The sequence below is a fragment of the Diabrotica virgifera genome, chromosome 5, assembly GCF_917563875.1.
Source record: "Diabrotica virgifera virgifera chromosome 5, PGI_DIABVI_V3a".
Taxonomy (NCBI): domain Eukaryota; kingdom Metazoa; phylum Arthropoda; class Insecta; order Coleoptera; family Chrysomelidae; genus Diabrotica; species Diabrotica virgifera.
The window spans coordinates 157,907,396-157,934,777 of NC_065447.1; the positions used below are offsets into that span (position 1 = coordinate 157,907,396).

The 27,382-nt window shown below is 31.2% G+C and overlaps 1 protein-coding gene across 4 annotated transcripts in view; it reads left to right on the forward strand.

Moving 5' to 3' along the window:
• LOC126884530 (protein wings apart-like) overlaps positions 1–27,382 on the forward strand; it is a 163,707-nt gene that overhangs the window by 107,454 nt on the left and 28,871 nt on the right. For all 4 annotated transcript variants that reach the window (XM_050650476.1, XM_050650477.1, XM_050650478.1 and 1 more), the window contains 4 exons: positions 3,855–4,077; positions 17,079–17,194; positions 21,073–21,172; positions 21,360–21,533. In XM_050650476.1, coding sequence (XP_050506433.1) covers positions 3,855–4,077; positions 17,079–17,194; positions 21,073–21,172; positions 21,360–21,533 — 613 coding nt within the window. The remainder of the gene's footprint in view (positions 1–3,854; positions 4,078–17,078; positions 17,195–21,072; positions 21,173–21,359; positions 21,534–27,382) is intronic.

Sequence of the window (27,382 nt, forward strand, 5' to 3'; positions counted from 1 at the left end):
ATGTAATAATTATTATTACATGTACAGTCAAAATCGTTTACAACGACACCGGCTATAACGTACAATCGGATATAACAAACAAACTGGTAGGTCCCGTAAAATGTCATAAAAAAAGCATTTATATTGCTTATAACGAACAAATCGGTTAGAGCAACCATATTTCTTGGAACACTAACAGTCGAAATATTGGTTACAGCGTACATATGTGTACCTCAGAGAAATATAACATCCATTTTTTCAATTATGACCTTTTTACACACTATATAATAAACAATTATAACAAATGCATGATTAAGGGCCAATTTCTCATATCGAGTTCAACTCCAGTTTAACCTGAACTTTTAGTGAACGTCAGTTTAAAGTCAAAATCGTCTTTTTCAATTCACGTTCAACCGATGGCAGTTTAAATTTGAACGCTGCAATTCGGCCGTTCAAAGATTCCAGAACCCAGTTCAGATGATTTCATGGATTACGCATGCGTTGTATTAACACGAAACGCTGTCCTATTATAAATATAACCTATTTTATTATATTAAGCCTAACGATAAACGATAACATTATTTTTGTTTTTATTACATTTATTTATAATTTTTAAAATGACTTTTTGACTATAAATATGTACTTAAATTTAACTTTATTCAAAAACAGCATAAAAAAGGTCGTACAAAATGGAGATAGTTTTTTACCTTTTGCCATCTATTGGCATTTCTCGAAAGCTGTAGAACGTGCACTGACATGAACGTGCAATGAGAAATACATTCCAAACAAAACCAAAGTTCACCAGTGAACCGCGGTCCACTGAACCATAGATTAAAGCAGGTATGAGAAATCGACCCTTAAATGACAATAGATACAATGTCCTAATATAATATTGTTTCCTCATCTCAATAAATAGCTGTAGCAGTAACACTTTTTGTTGAAAAAAGTTTAAAATTGCTTTGCTGTAAAGTTATGAAAATGGGCATTGTATTGTATCTCTCCGAGGTACCGATATTACCACGAAATAAAAAGGAAGGTTTTATTAATTTATGGTTATGACGGTACATCCGAGCAGGGTCCACTTGTAAGTCCTTTAGACACTGGACTTCCTAGGTTCATTATCACAAGATTTTGTTCTAACATATTATAAGTATAGATTAAGTTACACATTTTTGCATCATAAACTTACATCGAACTGACTGTTGCTACCAGTGTAATATCGTTTATAGCAACCTGTTCGTTATAGCAGATAGCCGCTTACAGAGAACACTGGCTACAACGTACAAATACCACCAGTCCCCTGAAGTTCGTTATAAACGGTTTTGACTGTACTTGCGCTGGGCAATTTTCTTTGTGACACGGTGACAGTAAAATACAGCGTGTTTTATATGTTTGTTCATGGGTATTCTTTCATTTTTCCGACTGTATTGTCAGTCAGACACTGACAATCAGTGACAATTTTAAATATTTGACATTGCTTCGGGAATATGTTGAGTTATCGATTAAATATTATTGATATATAGTGTATTTGATAAATAATTGATTTAAGACGTGAACTTAATAAAAAGTTATTTATTGTGTATTATTTGTGGAAGATCCAAGCAGAGAATACATCAGGATCATATATTCTGTGATCCAAGTATTTTGTTGTTAAAGATGTTCAAAATTGTAAGCGTTCCATAACAATATATTATTAAAAAATCACTTTAACACTTTTCCTCTTTTCTCGATTGATTAGTTTTTGTTATACAAATAAATTATTACAATCACTGAATACATAGTTAGTGAAAAAAATATCGCATTTATTAACTGAATTAATAATTTGCAATTATAAAAATAACAGTTATCCAAGAACATTCAAAACCCATCTCTTTAAATTAATGATGACATTTTCAAGTAGAATGACATTCTATTAATGTTTACATATCCATACCAGTGTGAATTTTACTACACGTAATTTGCCGTGTAAAGACAGAAAAAGTAGGGATACACGTAAAATATTTGCGAATTATGTACCCGTAGCCTTAATATTAATCGTAGCCCATGTAAAATTAACTTTTTTATGTTCTGACAACACGTTCCAAAAGTTTGAATTATTGAAAACAATTATGTTTTGAAAAAACTTGTTTTAAGTAAATTTCGTTTTTTTCGATTGTTAAAAAATACGTTATTTTTTCAAAATATCTCAAAAACTATTGGATTTATGAAAAGAAGTGTTCTGACCAACAATTTAGCTTTTTTTACTAAAAATTTTGTTTTTTTATAACTCACGTAGTTTATAAATTAAGCGAGATATAAGCGTTTAAAGTATTGACTTCAATGCAAAGGGAGCGTCTTTTTAGCCCTTTAACATTAAAATTCTCTGAACAAAAGGGTCTAGAAAGATTGCAAGTCTCATGATCTTATAGCTTATGAAATTCCCTCCAAAATGATGTGAGAGTGAATGCAAAAAGCTTAAGTGGAAGCTGAGTTATTGTTAAAAAACCAAATACGTTTTTCTAGAGATACTGTTTGAAAATTACGGAGCGTCTAAATTTTGATGTTCTTGGAGTATTTATTCTTTTATACATGCATTGTCTGCTATGTATTTACATTTAAGGCAACAAAACTCTCAATTTGGCTGATTGGGGATGGACAAAAGTGAATGGTACCAAACAAAATGACAGATATTCCTGCACAAGAAGAACTACTTAAAATTATATTTTTTGCAATTGCAAAAAAGGATGTAACTCAACTTGTGGGTGTCGCAAACTTGGATTATATTGCAATCAATCTTGCGGTTCTTGCTCTGGTGATAGCTGCCAAAATTGTCCTTCTGTCGACCAAGAAGAAAAGAAAGTTGATGCAGAAGAAATAGACGAATTTGGAAGTTGAAGTTAAATTATTGATATATAGTTTAAAAATCATATTAATTTTATACTTAGTTTAATGTGTAAAATAAATATCTTTCATTATCATCAAAATGTGAAGTTTAAAAATTTAATTTCCCTCAAACGTATATTTTTATGAGATACAAATTTTATAAATACATATATCATTATATCATAAGCAACAGTTAATTTTCATTTTCTTAGCGAATTCTATTACTTCAAGCTTTCAAACAGATTTTTTCCTTAATTTTTATGATAAGGAGTAGTTTTTAGGGGTTGGATCAAATTAAAAACGTATATATCAGGTTTTTTATATTTAAATAATATATATTTTTTCTATTTAAGATGGAAAATAAAATGATTTCATAATTCTGTATGAGGGGTAGTTTTTAAAGGTTGAAATATCGAACAATTAGTTACATTGTAAAAAAAACCACAAAAATTTAACATGTTTAAACATATTGATGTCTATAATTGCTTCCATTTATTAATTTTCAATTTTTTCCCAAGTTTCATTTTTAAAGGTGATTTTTGGTGGTTGCATTATTAAAAAAATTAAGTGTCAAATTTCTTGTACTTGAACGAAAGAAATTCTCCTATTACGATCCAAAATAAAAAAATTTCATGTTTCTTGACCATATTGTTTAAATAATCTTTGTATGAGGGGTAGTTTTTAAGGGTTGGTGAGTTGTAAAATATCAAAATAGTTAAGTCATGATTCAAAACAATCAACATTTAACATATTTGAACATAATAATTTTAGCCCATTACCGCTTTCATTCATTAGTTTTCAATTTATTGGAGTAGGGAGTAGTTTTCACCCCTTAAAAATAAAAAGCATACTTTGCGACCAAGTCAGGTTTGAAGAGGAAGGTAAATTTAACTTAATTCCAAATTTTCAAGAAGATCGCTAAAGGCCATTAAAATTGCGAGGTTTGGATCCATTTTAAGCTTGAATGATTGTACTAATTTTACTTTGTCCTCTTATTGTATATAAATTTTTAGGTAACGCATAATAATGAAGAAAACCAAAACTATATCCTTAAATATAACGAGGGTGCCATATTGGATACTCTAGTTAACTTGTACAAATTATGTGATGGAGAAATACCGCTATATCCAGTGACTGATATTACAGATAAGACTTCTACTGGTACAATAATCAGGGAGGCATTATTAGTTACCTTAAAGGTGCTCATCAATCTCACTCACCATTTCAACAACCAGTGTAAGTACATTAATATTTTTTCTTTAATTTACTAGTACAGTTTTGTTTTAAGGTTTACTATGGTTCATTTTTTAAATAGGAGTAATTCAAATTTACCGCGCCGTAATTCTTGTTTGTAATTGGTCCAACTGCAGGCAACTTTACTCCATTAAAGTATGCAATTTTGACACTATTGACATTTATGAAATTTTGACACTAACGGCATTTAAAATTCATAGGTTAATTAAGTTATATCAGCGATATTTTGTGTTTTCTGCGATATTCCTTTAATTTTAAGATTTTTAGTCTGGCATTTATACATTCTCGGACAAAAATATTGCATATTTTGAAATTAACTTGTGAAATGAAATTTTTTGTGCTGCCCCCCAGTGTCACAGAAATAGGATTTCTTGTCCGAATACAATGTTTTAAAGTATCATATAAATGGTATAATCGGATTTAAATTTCATATGGGCTATATGTTGGCCAATATAATTTTTAATTTGAATCTCATCAAGGTAATTATTCACTATTCTACCGACATGAAGATCTCCGTTATGGTGCATTAACACGAATTTGTCATCCGATATGGCTGACAAAGTGACAAATGGCAAAATATGATCTTCTAATGCCTGGTTGCACCAACAGATCTTAAGCTCCAGCTTAGCTAAGCTCTACTTATAGATAGGGTCTCCTTGAGTGTCACTTACGTTGCACCATAATTTTCGATTCTTACTGTATTATCAATTATATCTATTATTATATTATGATATTTTTATTATAATATATTATAATTATATTATATTAATTCTTGTGTTATTCTCGTCTTAAGCTTAAGATCTGTTGGTGCAACCGGGCATAAAATGTTTTTAATGTACCAGGTGTCCCAATAAGAATGGCTCTCGGCCATATCTCAGGAACCGTTTATAGTACAAAAAAATATTTATAACAAAAGTTGCCTCGGGAAAAATCTGGAAATTATTTTCATAATTGTAGGTCCACCTCTAGAGGGCGTAATTGAATATCAAAAATTAAAAAATCAAAATTTTACAAAATTTACCCAATGAAAGGTCACTGGAAATCCAACCATCGCGCATCGTATTCTTCATAAAATTCTGCGCATATTTGATTTCACAAGTTTAAGTCTACCTTTGCAAATAAGAGGTGAGGGTGGGTGGGAACCTTCTTATGAAAAAATGGCTGTAAGTCCGGTTCTGCTAAATCGAATTTTGCGTACTTGGGTCTTGTTGAAAACAGCTCTTTTTCGTCTAATGTAAGTGTCTTATTTTCGAAATGGTCTAACAAGTAATATGCCAGCTAGTAGGCGTTATTTAATTATTTTCGGAAATCTAGTTTTCGTTGGAGAATATTAAATACGAGTATGCATTTTTAATCATGTATTACAAAATTAGACCAAATTAGCAACCATATCGAAAACCGCATGTCGATACCTTTTTTCTATCTCGAGATATCTTAAAAAACGTGTAAATTTTAAACAACTATTAATGTCACCGATAAACGAAGTTAAGGAAAAGGAGTGCGCTATGGAAAAAACAAAGAAACATTTTCCAGATATAAACGTATAGATTTATTAATTAAAACAACAATAAGACAAACAGCACTATAAAATGTAACAAAGAAATAAAAGCAACTGCTTACTTAGTGACGACCTAAATGTTCAAATTGTTGCCCATAATTTTTGATGCAAGCATTTACTCTTTCAAGAGTAGATTGAACAGCATTCTCGATTTCTGCTTTCGCAATGCTTTAAACGGCGTTTCGTATTCTCTAGATTCTAGATCATGTTTTCTCGAGTACTGGACCTAACGGCAAAAACAAGGTCTTTAATCCGTCCCCATAAATAAAAGTCTAAAACAGTTAAATATGTTGCTATTCAATCTACTTTTAAAAGAGTAAATGCTTGCATCGAAAATGATGGGCAACAATTTGAACATTTAGGCAGTCAAGTAAGTAGTTGCTTTTATTTCTTTTTTATATTTTATAGTGTTGTTTCTCTTATTGTTGTTTTAATTAATTATATACGTTTACATCTGGAAAATGTTTATTTGTTTTTTCCATAGCACACTACTTTTCCTTAACCTCGTTTACCGGTGACAGTAGCAGTTATGTTTAAAATTTACACATTTCTTAAGATATCTCGAGATAGAAAAAAGGTATAGGCATGCGGTTTTCGGTATTATGTTGCTAAATTGGTCTAATTTTGTAATACAGAATTAAAAATGCATACTCGTATTTAATATTTTTTAAAGAAAACTAGATTTCTGAAAATAATTAAATACCGCCTCCTAGCTTGCATATTACTTATTAGGCTATTTCGAAAATAAGGCACTTACATTGACGAAAAAGAGCTATTTTCAACAAGACCAAGCATGCAAAATTCGATTTAGCAGAACCGGACTTACAGCCATTTTTTCGTAAGAAGGTTCCCACTCACCCCCACCTCTTATTTGCAAAGGTAGACCTAAGCCGAGAGCCATTCTTATTGGGACACTCGATACATATCAGCTGTCATTCACCCAATCACCTCCACAAGTTCGGTATCTCCTGTCCAAGAAATACCACTCCATAGCACTATGCCGTCACCACCAAAATTAACACTCTGTATGAGGTTACATTTGGCATACCGTTCATCATATGGAAGCAGGATTGACAAAACTTCGTATACAGAAGAGTTGGTGAACAATATGTCAGTTGTAACCTCATACAGAGCGTTAGATTTGGTGGTGGCGGTATAGTGCTACGGGGCGGTATTGCTTTGAAAGGACATACCGAATACGTCGAGATGATTAGGACATTTTAGGAGAACATCTTTGCCACTTGCAAGCTACATTGAAGATGACATATTGGTGTTAAGGCACGTCTTCATATCGCTGCCATAGTGAAGACTTACCTTAATGAGATTCAATTTAAAAATTATATTGACCAGAATATAGTCCAGATCAGATTTAAATCCGATTATAGCATTTACATGATACTTTAAAACATCGTATTCGGAAAAGAAATCCTATTCCTATGATACTGGGGGGCTAAAGATAACAGCAGAAAAAAATTATTTCACATGCATGTGCAATATTTTTGTCCGTAAGTACATAAATAACAGTTGCTTTTAGAACTCTTTAGCGATGTATTAGTTTAATATAATATTGATATTGAAGCCAGACATGATCAACCAAAAAAGAAGATGAATCTGGTTATTTATCTAGTGACATTATTGGGTGTGAATCTATCTTATGAGTTTACTCCTCATATTTAAAAAATGAACCATAGTAATATTATTACATTTTATCTATTCTTTCACATATACACATAAACGTAAATTAATAAATTGCTCCACTGAGAATATGTCCATGGTCACTGCCCACTTCCATATAAAAAATTAGTCGTCTTAGCAGTGATACAAAAGATGAATCATTTTAGCAATGATTAATGTAGAACAATCGGTCAGTTAGATAGAAGAAAGAAAAGCTCAAATCGGGGATTCGCGATGTTGTCACAATGACGACCTCTCGTGAATTTTGGCTGAACCAGTTTCATGGAGGTTTTTAAAGTTAAAACATGAGCGCACATGCATTTGAAACAAGTAATATTCATTATTTATTTTACACGTTTTAAAGTAATTCAAGTTTTCGACTCCCTTCACCGATGTACAGGGTGGGGCATTAGTGTGACAAAGTCCGAAATCTCGTTTGTCGTAAGAGATACGAAAAAAAGTTATTTAGGTAAAAGTTGGGGCATAGATAGGACCATAATCTAAAAATATTTTTAAATATACAGGGGCGTGCTTATTGACAGGATGACACAAACTTATGTTTTTTTTAATGGAACACCCTGTATATTCTTACATTTTTGGATTCTCCTCAATGTTTCCTTTCTTAAAATATAGGGTTTTGTAATATTATACGAGGTGGTTTAAAAGATTACGTTTTTTTGTTAATTTCAGAGTTTAATCAGGTTTTGTAATTTTGTTAATTTCGTAGCAACATTTACACCCTGTAGAATTGTAGTGATTTAACATCAAATTTTTATTTTATGTTTAGACGATTTTTAATATAGTCTCTACTATTGTTAAACATTAATAGTATAGCGAAATGTTTAATTTTAGTATACAGGGTTGGTCGAAACTCGGAATGAGTATTTTCTGAGTTTTTTTAAAGGGAACACCCTATATTTTAGTATTGTAATAAAATGATATTTTATGGTACTTTTTTATTTCTTAAGCATTCCCTATACCTAAGGACTTTAATTTGTAAGTTATTCGTGATTCTTCAACCCAAACATTAATTTCAACAAAAATTACGTTAAATTTTATTGGGTGGCCGTGAAAATATTCAATCAAAAATAATTTTTCGAAAAAAAAAATTAATGATAATCCAGCTTGATCCTTAATTTATTATTATTGGATAAGATATCCAAATAAATTCGTAGTTAAGATTGTTGGTGGGCAAAATATTAATAAAAACATACAATATTCTACCTAGTCGGCTATGACACTAAATTTGCTTAAAAATTTGACATTATACTATTTTTATAGTTCCAGTTGCTTTGTTACCATTACTAATATGCTTTTTTCTAATGAGGAACTGATTAATAAGATTTTTGTGCTAGTGGAGTATACCAAAAATGTGCTACTAGCAATAAGAATTTTTCATCAGAAATTCACTGATAGACGACAACCAAGAAGAGAAACGTTTGAAAATATACTAGAACGGTTTCAACGGACTGGACACTTAGATTATGATAAATCTGATAAAACAAAAACTATTGTAAATGAAGAAAACAGGAATTAAATGTAATCCTTAGTGTCACCGAGGATCTGCACATTAGTACAACCGTTCTTACAATCTAAGTATCTAGTCTGTTGAGACCGTTTTAGTATACTTTCAAAGTTTCTCTTCTTGGTTGTTGTCTATCAGGGAATTGCTGATGATAAATTTTTTATTGCAAGTAGCTCATTTTTGTTATACTCTCCTGACACAACGCCATTCTAATCAGTTCCTCATTAGAAAAATTAATATTAGTAATGGTAACAAATCAGCTGAAACTATATAAATAGTATAATGTCAAATATTTAAGCAAATTTTATGTCATAGCCAACTAGGGAGAATTTTGTATGATTGATTAATATTTTAAGCACCAAAAACCTTAACTACGAATGTATTTGGATATCTGATCCAATATGAATAAATTGAGGATCAGGCTAGATTATTAAGTATTTTTTTTTCGAAAAAATATTTTTGATTGGATATTTTCACGGCCACCTAATAAAATTTCACGTAATTTTTGTTGCAATTAATGTTTGGCTTAAAGAATCACGAATAACTTACAAATTAAAGCACTTAGGTATAGGGAATGCTTAAGAAATAAAAAAGTACCATAAAAAAATATCATTTATTTACAATACTTAAATACAGGCTGTTCCATTTAAGAAAACTCAGAAAATACTCATTCCGAATTTCGACCCACCCTGTATACTAAAATTAAACATTTCGCTATACCAGGGGCGGCCCTTCGGGGTAGGCAAGGTAGGCGCTGCCCTGCCTAACCTCTACAAGTGTACAATACATTAATAAATTATTTAATAATATAAATTACTTATTTCAAAATTGTAATTTACAAATTTTGACACAATGCGTAAGTATCTAAAATAAAAAAGCTACTTTTTAATTTCTCTTCGAAGTTGTAATTATTGTACGCTCCTCGTAGTAGTACTACTGACTTCTATTATTATGGCCCTACCCTATGGTCAGGCACTTTAAAATCCGCCTAACCTAAAGAACAGAACAGAATGAAATGCGTCTCTCATTCTTACGCTAAGCACAGCACTGTTAACTGTGGCTTGTCTAGCCCTAGTGGACGAGAATTTCCGGGAACTTTTTGGGGCTAGATTAGGCTACATTTGTTTGCGCCTTCGGCAATGGTTGTCCCGAGCGGCATCTCGGGATAGCCAATTGTATGTTTTAGGATCCTGACTACAAATACGGAAAAAACTAAAAGTGCTAATTTTGTCATGAAATTTGGTACGTGGAGTTAGAATAATATTTGGAACAACTTTTCCAAATAACTTTTTCCGATATCTCTAACGCGAAGCAAAATATCGAAAATTTGCCCTCTTTGTAGATTCGCAGTCGCAGTAGATAGCGTTTAAAATTTAAATTTGAGTTGACTATGACTATCTTAAAAAATATGAACCATCACACTTGCTTGACTGCAAAATTTTAAATCTGTATTTATTTTGATAGCCGCAATAATGGGGTGTCTTCATCTTAAATGCGGCAAACTGTGTAAATAGGTATACGAGTACATAATACTCGTGTAGAGTATAGAGTAGGTATATATAAAGGTAAATGTGTCGCCTACCCGCATACTGAGGTCACGAGCCGCCACTGTGCTATACTGTTATTGTTTAACAATAGTAGACTATATCAAAAATCGTTTGAACATAAAATAAAAATTTGATGTCGAATCACTACAATTCTACAGGGTGTAAATATTGCTACGAAATTAACAAAAAAACGTAATTATCTTTTAAACCACCTCGTATTATATTACAAAACCCTATATTTTAAGAAAGTAAACATTGAGGAGAATCCAAAAATGTAAAAATATATAGGGTGTTCCATTTAAAAAAACATAAGTTTGTGTCACCATGTCAATACGGACGTCCCTGTATATTTGAAAATATTTTTAAATTATGGTACTATGTGTGCCCCAACTTTTATCTAAATAACTTTTTTCGTATCTCTTACGAAAAACGAGTAATTGGACTTTGTCACACTAATGCCCCACCCTGTATTTAATAAATTGACTCATTGTCACGAGATACAGACTTTGAGAATTCAAATCATTTCGATTAATCGATGGGATTACTGACTTTTTCAAACGCCTTTTACCATTATGCAAAGCTAAAAATATATTAGATAATTTAACAGTTTTATAAAGATTCTGATATAATTATGTACACTGTGTAGGTACATATCTTTGTCGTCTTTTTGACTTTAAAACATGTAAATAAATAATGAAAATTACTTGTATAAAACGCATGCGCGCTCTTGTTTTGCCAATAAAAGCCTCCAAGAAGCTAGTTTAGCCGAAATCCACGAGAGGTTGTCATTGTGACAACATCGCGAATAAAAATTATAGAAAATTTAAAGTAAATGGAAGAAAATAAAATACCGGAACACGAAAAAATACCACATATAGAAGTTTCTATACGGGAGATAGAAACTTGTAAATGACGAAAATCCTTTACGCAATATTCTTTTACCATTCATCCATGAATAACGAATATTTTTTCGTGGAAGGATGAGGGATACAGTGATGCATAATAATTATTGTCTCAGGAATCTGAAATAAGACACTACTTAAATAGCGGGGGGATTATGAAATATGAAAATACAATATTTGAACCTTTTCTAGAAGAACCGAGAGTTAAGAAATTTTACTGTGATAATTGGGACTAAATTGGTTGTCTAAAATCTACACGATGAAGTGTGTCCGAAAAGTATCTGATCTTCGTGTATTACTTCGCACCAAACATTCAAAGGTTGTCTGTGTGTGTTGCTACGAGCTGAATGACGATGAATAAAGCATGGCAGAGTTACGAATGAAGGTCGGGTACTTTTGAGATAAACCTCGTATTTTTTAGTAATGCGTTCAGTGGCGTAGCTGAAGATTGGGGGGCCTCCCCGCGAAAATTTTTGTGGGCCCCCGTATTATAAACATAACAACTAATAACAGTATAATTACTAAAATATGTATAAATAATATTTGGCATTTCTTTAATAAGTCTTCATCAGTTAGTGTTCATAGATTTTTTGGGAAATGCCATAAAAACCTATTATACATGTATTTTAATCCGACAAACCTATTATTAGTAAGTTGTTGCAATATTATATATAAATTTACATTGAAAACATTAACTTCAAAACTTTTTTGTTATAAGTTATTTTTTCGTCGCAGCTACGCTTATCGAACATTCTTTATACGTTTTATCCGTTTATTTTTAAATTGCGGTATAATACCCCACTATTCTGCTATTCCTGCTGCTTTTGCTAAAGTTTCGGAAAACGAATTTCTCATTTCTCGAAGATTATCACTAGTTTTTCCAAAAAGTTGAAGGGCGACCTTTGACTCTGCCGTTTCAGATTGCAAAAGTTTTGATGTTAGATTAATAAAGTTAAGTATCTTAATGTTCATGTGCATTACCTTCCAATTTTTCATCGTTTTTTAGGTAGCAATGAAATTTTCGTTAAAGATTTATTATTTGTTGGAAAGCTCGACGCAAAGCCATAACAGCATCATGTCTGGATGAGCACATGGTTTTACATAACCTTTAAGTGTTGGCAAACGCGATGAATCCAAAGTCATAATAGTACATAGTATATCCCATCTTTTAATACTTGCACTAAAAAAACATAATCTTTTAATTATATCCTAAAAAAACAACTCCTGTACACCAGCAACGGCATCATTCAACACTAGGTTCAGATTATGGGATGCACAATGATCATATTGAAAGCTGTTTTTCAATGTCAGAAGCTTGCCCCATCATACCCCTTTCCTCTGCAGTTGTGTACGGAAAGGTGCTTTGATTGTTTAAATTTTGGAATTTCATTTACAAGAGCTTCTACACTTTGGTCTAATATGCGAATAAATCTCAAAAAACTTTCAACAACTTCTGCTTTGGAAGGTAAATTATTTTCATTGCAAATTATTTTTACATACTGTAAAATAAAACTAAGCTGATCGTGTTTTGAAATATCTTGAGTAGTATAAAGAATTATTGAATAAAAACCACTTTTTTAACTCAATTAAGTAATCAATCTGTTTTCAGTTTCTTGAGCTAGCAAAGCTATCTTAACCCCCCGTTAAGATAGGCAAAATGCCCTCACTCCCAGAATTCAATTTTTTAAATTTTTTTACGTTCTATGCAATTAAAAAATGAGATAACGCGGATTTTTAGCTCGCCACCCCCCTTACCCCTCCCCCCACAGCCAAAAAAGTAGATTTTTAGATTTAATTTTTTTTAGTTGGGTTGCAATTGATTTAAAAATTAAAAAAAAATGCACACATATATCTGAGATATCTACAAAACATGTCCATTTTTTATGGACCTGTAGGTCGAGTGTACATAACCTCAAATTTTTTTTTAACTTTTTTAAAGCTTATAACTTTTTCTTGGAGGGGCTGCAGGTCCAATTTTTTTTGCATTTTGTGTATTTTATCAAAAGCTATCTCCATGATTTTTTTTAGATTTTTCCGTCACCTGCGCCATCTTGAAAAATCCGGAAAACTGTTTATTTAGGGGGTTTTTTGGGGATTTTCTCCACTTTATAGACTGCAATATAGATCAACTCAAAATTTTGTTAATAGATTATGCATAATTTGAAATAACTGAGTATTTTAGGACTATCAAAAATTGGGCGAAACACTTTTAAACCCCCCAAAAACCATGTTTTTTTAAGTTATATAAGGGTTTTGCGGGCTTAATGATATTTTTTGAGATCGATACAACCTTAATATTTTTTTTCCATTTTTTTTTGTACGTTATGTGTGATTAAAAAATAAGACTCATCGCATTTTTAGCCCACCACTTCCTCTCCCTGCCCCCAAAAAAACGTCAATTCTTTTATTTTTTATTTAGTTAAAGTTTTGTAAGGGTTTTTGCGGGTCTAATCATATTTTTTGAGGTTGATACAGCCTGAATATTTTTTTTTATTTTTTTACGTTCTATGTGATTAAAAAATTAGGACTCACCGCAATTTTAGCCCACTTCCCCTATTACCCCTCCCCCACAGCCAAAAACGTAAATTTTTCGATTTTATTTTTTTTTAAGTTGGCTTTGCAATTAAATCGCAAATGTTGTTCTAAAGCTATTTCTTTGTGCCATTTTTGTAATTAACTATTCTAAATGGGAAATAAAGCCACAATTTAACTAAAAATGATTTTATTTTCCATCTGTAATGCGTTAGAGAGAATTCGATAATCTGTGACGCACTGAAAAAAGGGTTTGGGGCGATCTATATAAATAAGTCAGATTAAATTAAATTATTAGATATTTTTAAGATAAGATTTTTTACCAAGCACCATTTTTGTTTAATTTATTGATATTTTGTATTTTGACAAAGACGTCCGTGGTGGACGTCGAAACGTTAATAAAATCATTTTTTAGTTAAATTGTGGCTTATTTCCCATTTAGAATAGTTAATAATTATTAAATTATAAATTACAAAATGTACATTTTAATGTATTCTACTTCTTGTAGTTTTGTGAATCAAAACATTTTGTTCTTTATTCATTAGTTTGTATTTAGTAGGTACCCTAATATTACTTTACATTATACATATTCTAATTATTCAAACATGTGCGTGTACCATCTACATAACCTATATGTATCTCTGCCTATAATGTCATTTTGCTTCATGTTTACTGCCACATAAAACACCATAAGAATCATCATCAATGGTGCTACAGCCCTATGAAAGAGCCTCGACCTTCCCAAGTCTATTACGCCAGTCAGTCCTATCCATTGCCAACCGTTGCCAGTTTGCTGCGCCTATTTTTCTCCCATCCTCATCTACACCATCTTTCCATCTAAGTTTTGGCCTACCCCTATTTCTACTTCCCACAGGTTGTGACACCATAAGAATAATGAGGAAAATATTACCAAAGAATATATAACACCGTATAGGTATATTCATAGAGTATTCGGAGAGTTATATTCGTTGGTATTACACTTAACAGTTCTAAAGTCTTCATCGCTGTCTTCGTCTATTACAGGTATAACATCTGTATTGTCAAAGAGTTTTGCAAGATATTCTGCTGGCTTGATGATTTTTGTAGAATATCTTCCATGCCATAAATATTATATTATGGCAGCTACATGCGAACAACAGAACAGGCTATGGTTATGTTGCCGTTTGCGCAACTCGCATCTACAAGATATATACAAGACATAGATATCTATCGTTTAATGTTTTCCAAACCATCTACATATGGCTCATAATGCAAATAGTCCACGATGTATGCTTGTCCCCGTTAGGTAAATTATTCCGATTCGTTTTTTTGCACAAACTTACTCAAAAACAGGTCCTTTAAACAAATTCACAAAGTGCCGCTGTACCGCGGTCGGAAAATTGTTTAAACAATGTTTTAAACGAATTCAAAAAATCAATTTTTTCACTTCGGAAAAATCTGTTTTAGATTCTCTGGATCAACCTGATCAAAAAAGTCTGTTGTGATTTTGCTCTAAAATTGACTGTTATCGAGTTACACGCGATTTAAAATTTGAAAAACACGAAAATAGCCATTTTCATGGCTTAATAACTCGATTAAAAATTATTATTAGGAAAGTCAGAAAGTGACCAAATCAAAGTTTAAAGCCCCCCTACAAGAGCCTGAAGAAATTTTTGTCATTATTTTATCACTAACTATTAATTTTAATAATTAAAAATGAGCGCTAAGCACGTATTGAGGCGGCCGTCCGCGAGAGAGATGTACAATTCATTGGACGTTTTAAAAAATATCGATAAAACAAGTATCGATCGAAGTCAAAAATACGTTTTAAAAAAATAAAAAAGGAAATTTGAAGTATTATGTGTACACTTGACCTACGGGTCTATAAAAAATAGATATGTTTTGTGGAAGCCTCATAAAATTTTTAAATTAATTGCAACTTAACTAAATAAAAAAAAATAGAAGAATTGACGTTTTTGTGGAGACAGGGGGAGAGGGTGGTGGGCTAAAAATACGATGAGTCTTATTTTTTAATCACATATAAAGTAAAAAAATGAAAAAAAAATATTTAGGCTGTATCGATCTCAAAAAATATCATTAAGCCGGCAAAAACCCTTATATAACTTAAAAAAACATGGTTTTTGTGGGGTTTAATCGTGTTTTGCCCAATTTTTGTTAGTCCTAAAATACTTAATTATTTCAAATTATACATAATCTATTAACAAAACCTTAAGTTGATCTATGTTGCAGTCTATAAAATGGAGAATATCCCCAAAAACCCCCTAAAAAAACAGTTTTCCGGATTTTTCAAGATGGCGCAGGTGACGGAAAAATCTAAAAAAAATCACAGAAAAAAACACGAAAAAATACACGTATTTTGAAAAAATACACGAAATGCAAAAAAAATTGGACCTGCAGCCCCCTCCAAGAAAAAGTTATAAGCTTTAAAAAAGTTAAAAAAAAAATTTGGGGTTGTGTACACTTGACCTACGGGTCCATAAAAAATAGACATGTTTTGTAAAAGTCTTAGATACATGAATGAATTTTTTGAAATTTTTAAATCAATTGCAACCCAACTAAAAAAAATAAATCTAAAAATCTACTTTTTTGACTGTGGTGGGAGGGATAAGGGGGTGGCGAGCTAAAAATCCGCGTTATCTCATTTTTTAATTGCATAGAACGTAAAAAAATTTAAAAAATTGAATTCTGGGAGTGAGGGCATTTTGCCTATCTTAACGGGGGGTACCCTTTATAACTTCGTTTTGTATTTGGGAGCTCAAGTAATTTGTTTTTAAGTTATCGATTAATTTAGCTAAAACATGATCATATTTACAATAGGTAGTAAACAAACCACCGACAAAAAATTGCCTTTTTGGGATTCACTTTCATCTAAACTACCAACATGTCCACGAAATGCTAAATTGCACCCGGAAAGAGTAAGAATTATTACTTCATTACTTCCTTCCAAATTCCCTATTTTGATGCTTATTAGGAAAATATATGTTTTGGTCCGCAATTTAAAGAAAGTAGAAGTATTAAGCTTGAAAGCTTTAAGGGGCCCCTCCTAACGTCGGAGCCCCCCGCCTTGCGGGCCCTGCGGGTCTGTCAGCTACGCCACTGAATGCGTTTCTGAGTAGGAGAGGAGAAGATCATTGTGAGAACAAGTTTTTCTTTATGGAATTTAATTGAAATTTCAAAAGTTGTATTTATTATAGTTTCAATGCTTATTTTAAATACCATTTATTTTAATTTGTATTTCGTTTTAGCCATTGGTAGTCAATTGATTGGTACCAGAGCTGGAATTATTGAAACCAGTCTTCATTTACTACTGCAGGTGCCTAATTACATTCCCGAACAGAAGAAGTTTGAATTGGGAGTTCTAGTAAGTATCTAGTTTTGAAATTTATATCAGGCGAATATATTTATATATTATACTATATTTTGTTTAACGTAGATCATCGACTACCATGGTAATTTTCAGAAATCTGGCCTAAAATGAAAATTTGATTTAATCGCATTATATTATTGAAAACTCTAATTAGTGTATTAGTATTAAAACAAAATCAATGGGAAAGTCCCAGTAGCTGGCTGTATACCATAATTAAAAATCATACAGAACAAGTAAAAACTTCGTTTGTATAATGGTATAAAAAGTTTATTGAAAAACTATTAAAAAGTCATCCAAAGAGAATTCGCAAAACGTTTTCAATCTAGATCAGATCATCTTCAGTGCGTTCTACTTAGTACATGAAACTAGCAACCTTGTAGAGAGTTTCAACTAGCAACCCTAGTTTCATGTACTAAGCAGAACGCACTGAAGATGATCTGATCTAGATTGAAAACGTTTTGCGAATCCTTTTGGATGACTTTTTAATAGTTTTTCAATAAACTTTTTATACCATTATACAAACGAAGTTTTTACTTGTTCTGTATGTATTAGTATTGTTCTGAAGCTATTTTCTTGTGGCATTTTTGCAATTATCTTGTTTTGATTGGAACTAAGCCACAATTTTACTAAAAAAAAATGATTTTATTAACGTTTCGACGCCCAAATCGGGTGTCGTTGTGAAAATACAAAAAATATTAATGAATTAAACAATAATGTTGTTGCTTAGTAAAAAAATTCTTCTAATAATTTATTTAATCTGACTCATTTATATCGGCAATTCAGACATATACATTTTAAAGTAGAAGACTTTAAAATGATATTGCCAATATTTATGAGTTGCGTTCCTGGGACGAATTTATTGAAAGATAGTTCATTCGATTACATGAAATCAACTCCATCTCAACAATATCCGTCACAAAAAAATCATAACATATATGTTATGATTAACGTGACAGTAAAATTCTCGCGCTAGAGATTCCATAGTAAATCACGAGGGAAAACCAGAGAATGGAATATCTGTCCAGACTGTAAATAGAAGCCATCCGTTTATGTGAAGAAGTTGTTTTAAGAAGTTTCACAAACAATAAAATATTATTTTATTTCTTGGATTTTAATTAATTTTTATGATTAAATGATTTTTTCATTTTTTATTACATTTTCTATTCATGCAAGCCAGCGTAGATTGTTTGACCTTTTAATACATTCCGAGTTTAATCGTAGCTGCACAAAAATGGCGAGTAAACATAGGACGAGATAACTCGTAGTCGGCCTCCTAGAAAAGAACGAAATCTCTGAGGTATCTCATAGTTGCAGTCAACGTAACATTGTAACATGTGTAATAATAGGCTATTGATTATGTATTTTAGAAAGGAACTACAACGTTAACAGGGTTTTATTGTTTCATATAGTCAATGGACCTTTATATTTGAAAAAACCGCGGAGTGCTACCATTTAAATTGGTGCGTTTTTGAGAAGGGGGTGAATTAGTCCCTAGGCACAGGGCGAATTAGGGTGAGTTCTATGCACATTTAGTGCAAACACGTCTATAGTTTTTACAGGTTAAATTTACTATCAAAATATCACATTTTAAAGTCAAAAACATGTTTTTTTACAAAAATATATCCAAAAGAAAAGCAAGAAAAAAACATGAAAGAAGCAATTTTGTTTTTTGCCCCATAACTTTTTTCCTCGGGGATATAGGTATAGGCATTTCTGCACAGAAAAAAACTTCCATCCTTCCTCTTTAAAATGGCGTTTGCTAGAAGTCCCTGTGATTTACAATTTCCAAAATATGATTTTTCAAAGTTCGCCACTCACAGCGATTTTGGGATATTTTCCTTGTTACTTCGCAAACATTGTTCTGTAACTTTTTTCTACTCATTTCTAGGTATACGCAATGGTACATTTAGTAGAAAGAGAAGTCAATTACCTTTAAAATGTTCTCTCGTAGAAGGCCGTATGGTTATATTTAAGCAAGATATGGTTTTTCAAAATTTTATACTTTTAATGATTTTTGATATATTTTACGATTATTTTTAAATTTCTCATTATAACTTTTTTTATTGTATATTTGGGTATATGTATTGTGTAATAAAAAGGAAAGCTCATTTTCTTTACTTTAATATGGTGTACTGTAAAAAATTCTAGGACTATTTTTAAACAAGATATGCTTTTTCAAAGTGTGACATTATACACATGCAATAGTTGGAACCATATTATGGAAAACTTTTTTAGTATTATTTTTATGAAAAAAAGTTATTCTTTATAAAATGATCTGTCTAGTCTGAAACCTAAAATGCGATCATCAGATATAAAATTTTATTAATAGTGTACGAGGTATGTTAAAAAATATGAATTTGCTCAGGAGTAAAGTACCTTTATATTTCACAATATCGAAAAGTGTTATTAAGAAAAATTATTTGGAATTAGAAATTATATTATAATATGCAATTATATTCTTTTAATTGAAAAAAAAAATAAAAAATTTTAAATTTTTTTCAAATTACGGATACTCTTGGATATTGGATATCCTACGGATATCTTGTTTAAAAATAGTCCTAGATTTTTTTTTGGAATACGCCATTTTAAAGTAAAGAAAATATGCTGTTTTCTATTATACAATGTTTATCCCTAAATATACAAGAAAAAAGTCATAATGAGAAATTTAAAAAATAATCATAAAAAATATCAAAAATCATTAAAAGTATGAAACCTTGAAAAAGCAGAACTTGCTTCAAAATAGTCAAGCAACCTTATACAATAGACCATTTTAAAGGTAATTGACTCCTCTTTCTAATAAATGTACCATTGCGTATACCTAGAAATGCGTAAAAAATTACAGAACAATGTTTGCGAAATAATGGGGAAAATGGTCCAAAAATGCTGTGAGCGGCGCAATTTGAAAAATCCTATTTCGGAAAATATAAATCCTGGAGACTTCTACTAAACGTCATTTTAAAGAGAAAGAATGTAAGTTAATTTCTGCTGAAGCAATGTCTATATGGGCCATTCCACGAACATACGCCTGTTTTGGATTACTTCGACAACGAACATTTTACTGTGCAACATAAGAAGTACGAAAGTAAATGGCGCTAATAATTATTCCAATAAACAACAATGTAATTTGCAATTTACTTTCGTTCTTCTTATTTTGCACAGTAAAATATTCGTTGTCGAAGTAATCTAAAACAGGCGTATGTTCGTGGAATAGGGTATACCTATATCCCCGTGGAAAAAAGTTATGGGGCAAAAAACAAAATTGCTTTCTTTCGTGTTGTTTTTTTGCTTTTCTTTTGAATATATTTTTGTAAATAAAAATATTTTTGACTTTAATGTAATATTTCGATAGTAAATTTTACCTGGAACAATTTTCCTGTAGACGTGTTTGTACCAAAAGTGCATAGCACTCACCCTAATTCACCCTGTGCCTAGGGACTAATTCACCCATTTCTCAAAAACGCACCCATTTAAATGGTAGTAGCACTCCGCGGTTTTTTCGAATTTAGAGATCCATTGACTATATGAGACAATAAAATCCCGTTAAAGTTGTAGTTCCTTTTAGCTCTCTTATTTTGAACATAATCAATAGCCTATAACACGGGTTCACAGATAAATTAAACTTGACAGATCTCAGATCAATAAATGATGTAAATAATTATTAAATAAGGTTCGAGGGACAAAACACATCCCCATGGATTGCTTCCTCGCACTCGTGTCTGTAACTTGTGTAGCAAAGTCATATGTTAAATGTCATTCTGCTCCAAAGATTCATGTTGATGCTAAAGATACATTTGTTTGATTGTCTTGCAACAAATAAAATGCGGATTTATATTGCAATACACTATTCTGATTTATTAATCGGTGTTTTTTAGGTTCTCATGTTGTTAATAAATCTCATACAGGACCAAGATTCGAACAAGAAACTTCTTATGGCAGCCAAGGCACCTTCGAAACTTGAAAGCATATATTCACGTAAGTGATTTATTTTATTTCACGTCAGTGTGTTTCTAAATGTTACAAAGTTGAGTTTAAACTAACCAACACAGTTGTTAAAATAATATTGCTGTTCATTGTTGCTGGTTAATTCAGCTTACATCGTGATCGAATATTTTTTTCTCGTATTGGATCTACTTCTACTTGTAAACGATTCTATTTTTAGGAGAAGAGAGTGCGGTGGAAGCCTTAATAGCCCAGTTTTATCATTGGGAAGGTTGTGCTATGGTAGCGGAAAACAAGACGAACGCTATTTTAGACGGAGAGAAAGATGGTGAAGATCCGCCAAAATCGACACCAAAATCGAATGAAGAATTCATTGAAGAGACTGTCGCTAAATGTAAGTAAAAAAACAATTTTACAGATTATATTTAAGGTTACTTATGCAACTTAGTTTCTAGGAAACTATACAAGATTATCATTGCAAGAGGTACTGCCAAATGAAGAGTCAGGGGGAAGAACGATGAATGTCTATCTGGAAGCATTTTCAGTAAAATAAAAAACAAAGTTACATATTCATTGTTTTTCACAAAGTTACATATTCATTGTTTTCCCCTTTCCGTTCCATCTTGGGTCAATCCATGCCAAGTGGTCCAATATAAATTAAGTTGGTTGCTTGACTATTTTTATACCCTATTCCACGAACATACGCCTGTTTTGGATTACTTCGACAACGAATATTTTACCGTGCAAAATAAGAAGAACGAAAGTTAATTGCAAATTACATTGTTGTTTATTGGAATAATTATTAGTGCCATTTACTTTCGTACTTCTTACGTTGCACAGTAAAATATTCGTTGTCGAAGTAATCCAAAACAGGCGTATGTTCGTGAAATGGCCCATAATATTTTTTCTACCTTTTAAACTTCAGTCTATAGAGACTACAGAATTCCATTTATTTTATTTTTTAAAAATTTTGTTTGCCGATAATGGCCATTTTTGTTAAAGCGTATCGATCATTTTCACGGAAAATATGGCTTCGCTCTTTAGCCAATATTTTCACTAAGGTTTGTTCTAGAACAATAAATCAAAAAACTTTTTAGAAAAGTATTCTCTAAAAAAACGGCCTATTGCATTATTTAATTTCAAACTACCCTTAAGGCCTTAAATGAACCTCAAAGTTTGAAAAGGTAAACGATAAGATTCCATTTTCAGCATTTTTTTTAACAGCATAAGGCAAGCCGATAATGGTTTGTAATTTTTTTCTGCAAAACACATACGTACATACTTTAAACAAAAAAGTTTGAGCTTTGAGACTTGAGTAAATTTTTTCAAAAACAATCTCAAAAATGTAATTTTTTGAAAAATCTCAAAGTTTGACCCCTTATATCTCTAATGGGCACCGATGAAAAAATTTGAAATTTGGCTGAATGTTAGCGCCTAGCAAGTAGAATAAGGAGTAAAAATTTTGAGTTGCAGACTTACCTCATATTCGCGGTGTGCAAGTAGGTACTTGGAAGGGAAACGAGAAACAACCGTGCGCGAGTCGCGGAGAAATATTGTAACTATCTTAAATAATTCATATTGTCAATTGAAATTGTCAAATTGACTTGACGTATATTTCATACCTTCTGTCATTGAAGCAGAAAAATTATATATTGCTCCACAATATTGATATGATATGCAATTATTATATAAAGGTAAATTTAATTAATTGTCTTTTGCTGGCAGTACTGCATTTTAATAACTTATTTTATTTACTACAAACAATTGTTTACGTTTTCATAACATAACCTGAATCTTATTTTTTCTTCTTATTATTTTTTTGGACTATGGCCTTGACAATTATCCAGTAACCAGGACTAATATAATTGGCCAATATAATTGAAAGTGCGAATAAAAGTACAGAGCGTAGAAATAGGGGTCGCTTTGCCGAACTTGCACGGTCCCAATAGAAGTTAAAGGCCTGAAAAAATGGTCAAAATTTGAGCGTTTGCGGGCAGCGAATTTACAAAACCTATACCATTTCAGTCATGCCAGCGACTGAATTCGAATAGGGTTTGTATGCAGAATATTAGTTACATATTCTATACCATTTCAGTCATGGCAGCGACTGAATTCGAATAGGGTTTGTATGCAGAATATTAGTTACATATCCTATACTATTTCGGTCTAGAAATTAACTGTAGTGGTGTAGGATTTGCAAACGAAATTTTTGATTATTACTGAGCAAATATCTATACTGTTTCAGTCATGTACGTAAAACTAATCAAATATTTACTAAGTGGATTTATTTATCATAAAATTTAGATATGTTTTGAAAATTAAAATGAATAGTATATATTTGGATAATATTAAAAATTAAAAACAAATGAATAATTACTAATGTATGAATATATACAGTATGTCCCTGTAAGTTGGAACCATATGGAAAAAATTTTTATTAACGATTTTACGCAAAAAAGATATTCTTCATAAAAAGTTCTGCATGGTCTAAAACCGAAGATGCAATCATCTGATATTAAGTTTTATTAATAGTATATGAGAGATGTCAAAAAATATGAATTTCTGTTAAGAGTAAAGTATCTTTATACAGAGAGGGGCTAAGTTATGGAATAAATTCATTTTATCTAAAATGGACGACTTGGGAAAAGAATCCCGAAACAGGTCGATTTTATTTTTAAATTACAATTTTTTGGCATATATTTCATACTAGTGACGTCATTCATCTAAGCGTGATAACGTAATAGATGATTTTGTTAAATGGGAATAGGGATCGTGTGGCAACTAATTTGAAAGTGTGTTCAATTCTCTGTTCAGTAATATAAACAATAATATCATTATGTATACCAATATAAGGTGACCAAAAAAATATTTTTTAATTAAATTAATTGACGCAAAAAAGAAGAATGTATGTAATTTATTTAACTCAAAATACATTTTACTGCTATCAATAAATAGAGAAAAAAATGTTTATTTCACAAATAAACATTCCGCCTTGCTTAAATTAAATCACAAACAGCCTCCCACGTAACTCTTGGCAGTTTGAACATTTAATTTAAGCAAAAAACCAATGTTTATTTGCCAAATAAACAGTTTTTTCTATTTTCTGACAGCGATAGAAAGTATTTTGATTGAAGTAAATTGCATACATTCTTCTTTTTTCGTCAATCAATATAATTCAAAAATTGTTTTTTTGTCCACCCTGTATAAATAATGATATTTGTGTTTATATTACTGAATAGAGAATTAAACACCCTTTCAAATGAGGTGCCACACGACCCATATTCCTATTAAAAAAAAATCATCGATTACGTTATGTACGTCAGATGGACGACGTCACTAGTACCTATGAAATATATGCCAAAAAAATTATAATTTAAAAATAAAAATCGACCTGTTTTCCATATGGTTCCAACTTACAGGGACATACTGTATACATATATTCGTACATTAGTAATTACTCATTTGTTTTTAATTTTTAATATTATCGAAATATATATTATTAATTTTAATTTTCAAAACATATCTAAATTTTATGATATAACAATAAATGCACTAAGTAAATATTTGATTAGTTTTACTTGCATGACTGAAACAGTATAGGATATGTAACTAATATTCTGCATGCAAACCCTATTCGAATTCAGTCGCTGTCATGACTGAAATGGTATAGGATATGTAACTAATATTCTGCATACAAACCCTATTCGAATTCAGTCGCTGCTATGACTGAAATGGTATAGGTTTTGTAAATTCGCTTGCGGGCAGGGTAATTAAAATTCAAATAAACTGTCTAATGAAATAAAAATTAATGTATTTTCACCAGATTTCACAATGAATACAAATTTATACAGGGTGGGCCAAAGAAAAGAGTTCACCTTGATATTTGGCAGTTATTAGATTTTAAGGGAATGCTGAAACAGGTCGATTTTTATTTTTAAATTACAATTTTTTTATATATTATATTTCATACGTCTCCATGACGTGTCATCGTCAGTGACGTCATCCATCTGGGCGTGATAACGTAATCGATAATTTTTTAATGGAAATAGGGGTCGTATGTTATCTCATTTGAAAGAGTGTTCAATTCTCTGTTCAGTAGTATAAACAATAATATAATTATTTATACAGGGTGGCCAAAAAATAATTTTTAAATTAAATTAATTGACACACAAAGAAGAATGTATTTAATTGATTTAACTCAAAATACATTTTATTGCTGTCATAAAATAGAAAGAAAATATTATTTGGCAAATAAACATTGCTTTTCGCTTAAATTAAATGTTCAAACTGTCAATAGGTAGGTGGGAAGCTGTTTGTGATTTAATTTAAGCGAAAAGAAATGTTTATTTGTAAAATAAAAATTTCTTCTATTTTCTGACAGCAGTAAAATGTATTTTTAGTTGCCACAAGACCCCTATTCCCATTTAAAAAAATCATCGATGACGTCATCACGTAGTATGAAATATATCCCAAAAAGTTGCAATATAATAAAAATAAAAATGAACCTATTTCGGCATTTCCTTAAAATCGAATAGGTAACTATTGCCAAATATCGAGGTGGGCTCTTTTCTTTGGCCCACCCTGTATAAATTTGTATTCATTGTGAAATCTGGTGAAAATACATTAATTTTTATTTCATTAGACAGTTTATTTGAATTTTCATTACCCTGCCCTCAAACGCTCAAATTTTGACCATTTTTTCAGGCCTGTAACTCCTATATGACGTAAGTCTGCAACTCCAAATTTTTACTTCTTATTCTACTTGCTAGGGGCTAACATTCAGACAAATTTCAAATTTTTTCATCCGTGCCCATCAGGGATATAAGGGGTCAAACTTTGAGATTTTTGAAAAAATTACATTTTTGAATTTTTTTGAAAATATTTACTCAAGTCTCAAAGCTCAAACTTTTTTTATTTAAAGTATGTACGTATGTCTTTTCCTGAAAAAAATTACAAATCATTACCGGCTTGCCTTATGCTGTTAAAAAAATGCTGAAAATGGAATTTTATCAGTTTACCTTTTCAAACTTTGAGGTTCATTTAAGGCCTTAGGGTAGTTTGAAATTAAATAATGCTACAGGCAATTTTTTTAGAGCATACTTTTCTAAAAAGTTTGGTTTTTGATTTATTGTTCTAGAACAAACCTCAGTAAAAAGATTGGCTAAAGAGCGAAGCCATGTTTTCCGTGAAAATGATCGACACGCTTGAACAAAAATGGCAGTCATCGAAAAACTAAATTTTTAAAAAATAAAATGAATGCAATTTTTTTCTCTCTATAGACTGAAGTTTACAAGGTAGAAAAATAAAAAATATTAAAAATCGTCAAGCAACCACCTTTGGACCACTTGGCTTGGATTGACCCTCTTCTGACGTGTTTTTAAGGCGATTCTCATCGTTATTTCCCCTTGGCCATTCACAGGTTGATAGTACTCTTTCTAAGTTAACAGATTGCGCAAGAATCGCAAAATGACCAAAAAAATGACATTCATCATTTTTCCCTCTGACCCTTCAAATGCTAAGTGGCTACACTGTTTATTTACATCGAAAAACTCTTACCTCAAAATATTTACCTTAAGAAATGGATTCAACAATTATTTTCAACAACCTAACATTTCAACAAAAATGAAAGAAATACTTATTGAAATATGTACCGGGTGTCCCAATAAGAATGGCTCTCGGCCATATTTCAGGAACCGTTTATAGTACAGCTTTGAGAAAAAAAATTTTATAACAAAAGTTTTCTCGGGAAAACCCTGGAAATTATTTTCATAATTGTGGGTCCACCGCTAGAGGACGTAATTGAATATCAAAAATTAAAAAATCTAAATTTTACAATATTTTCCAAATGAAGGGGCACTGGAAATCCGATCATCGTATTCTTCATAAAATTCTGGGCCTATTTGATTTCACAGGTTTAAGTCTACCTTTGCAAATAAGAGGTGGGGGTGAGTGGGAACCTTGTTACGAAAAAAATAGCTGTAAGTCCGGTTCTGCTATATCGAATTTTGCAAACTTGGTCTTGTTGAATACAGATCTTTTTCATCAATGTAAGAGTTATAATTTCTAACCAGCCTAATAAGTAATGTGCCAGCTAGGGGGCGTTATTTAATTTTTTTCAGAAATCTAATTTTCTTTGGAAAATATTAAATACAAGTATGCATTTTTAATCCTGTATTATAAAATTAGATTAAATTAGCAATAGAATAGCGAAAACCGCATGTCCATACCTTTTTTCTATCTCGA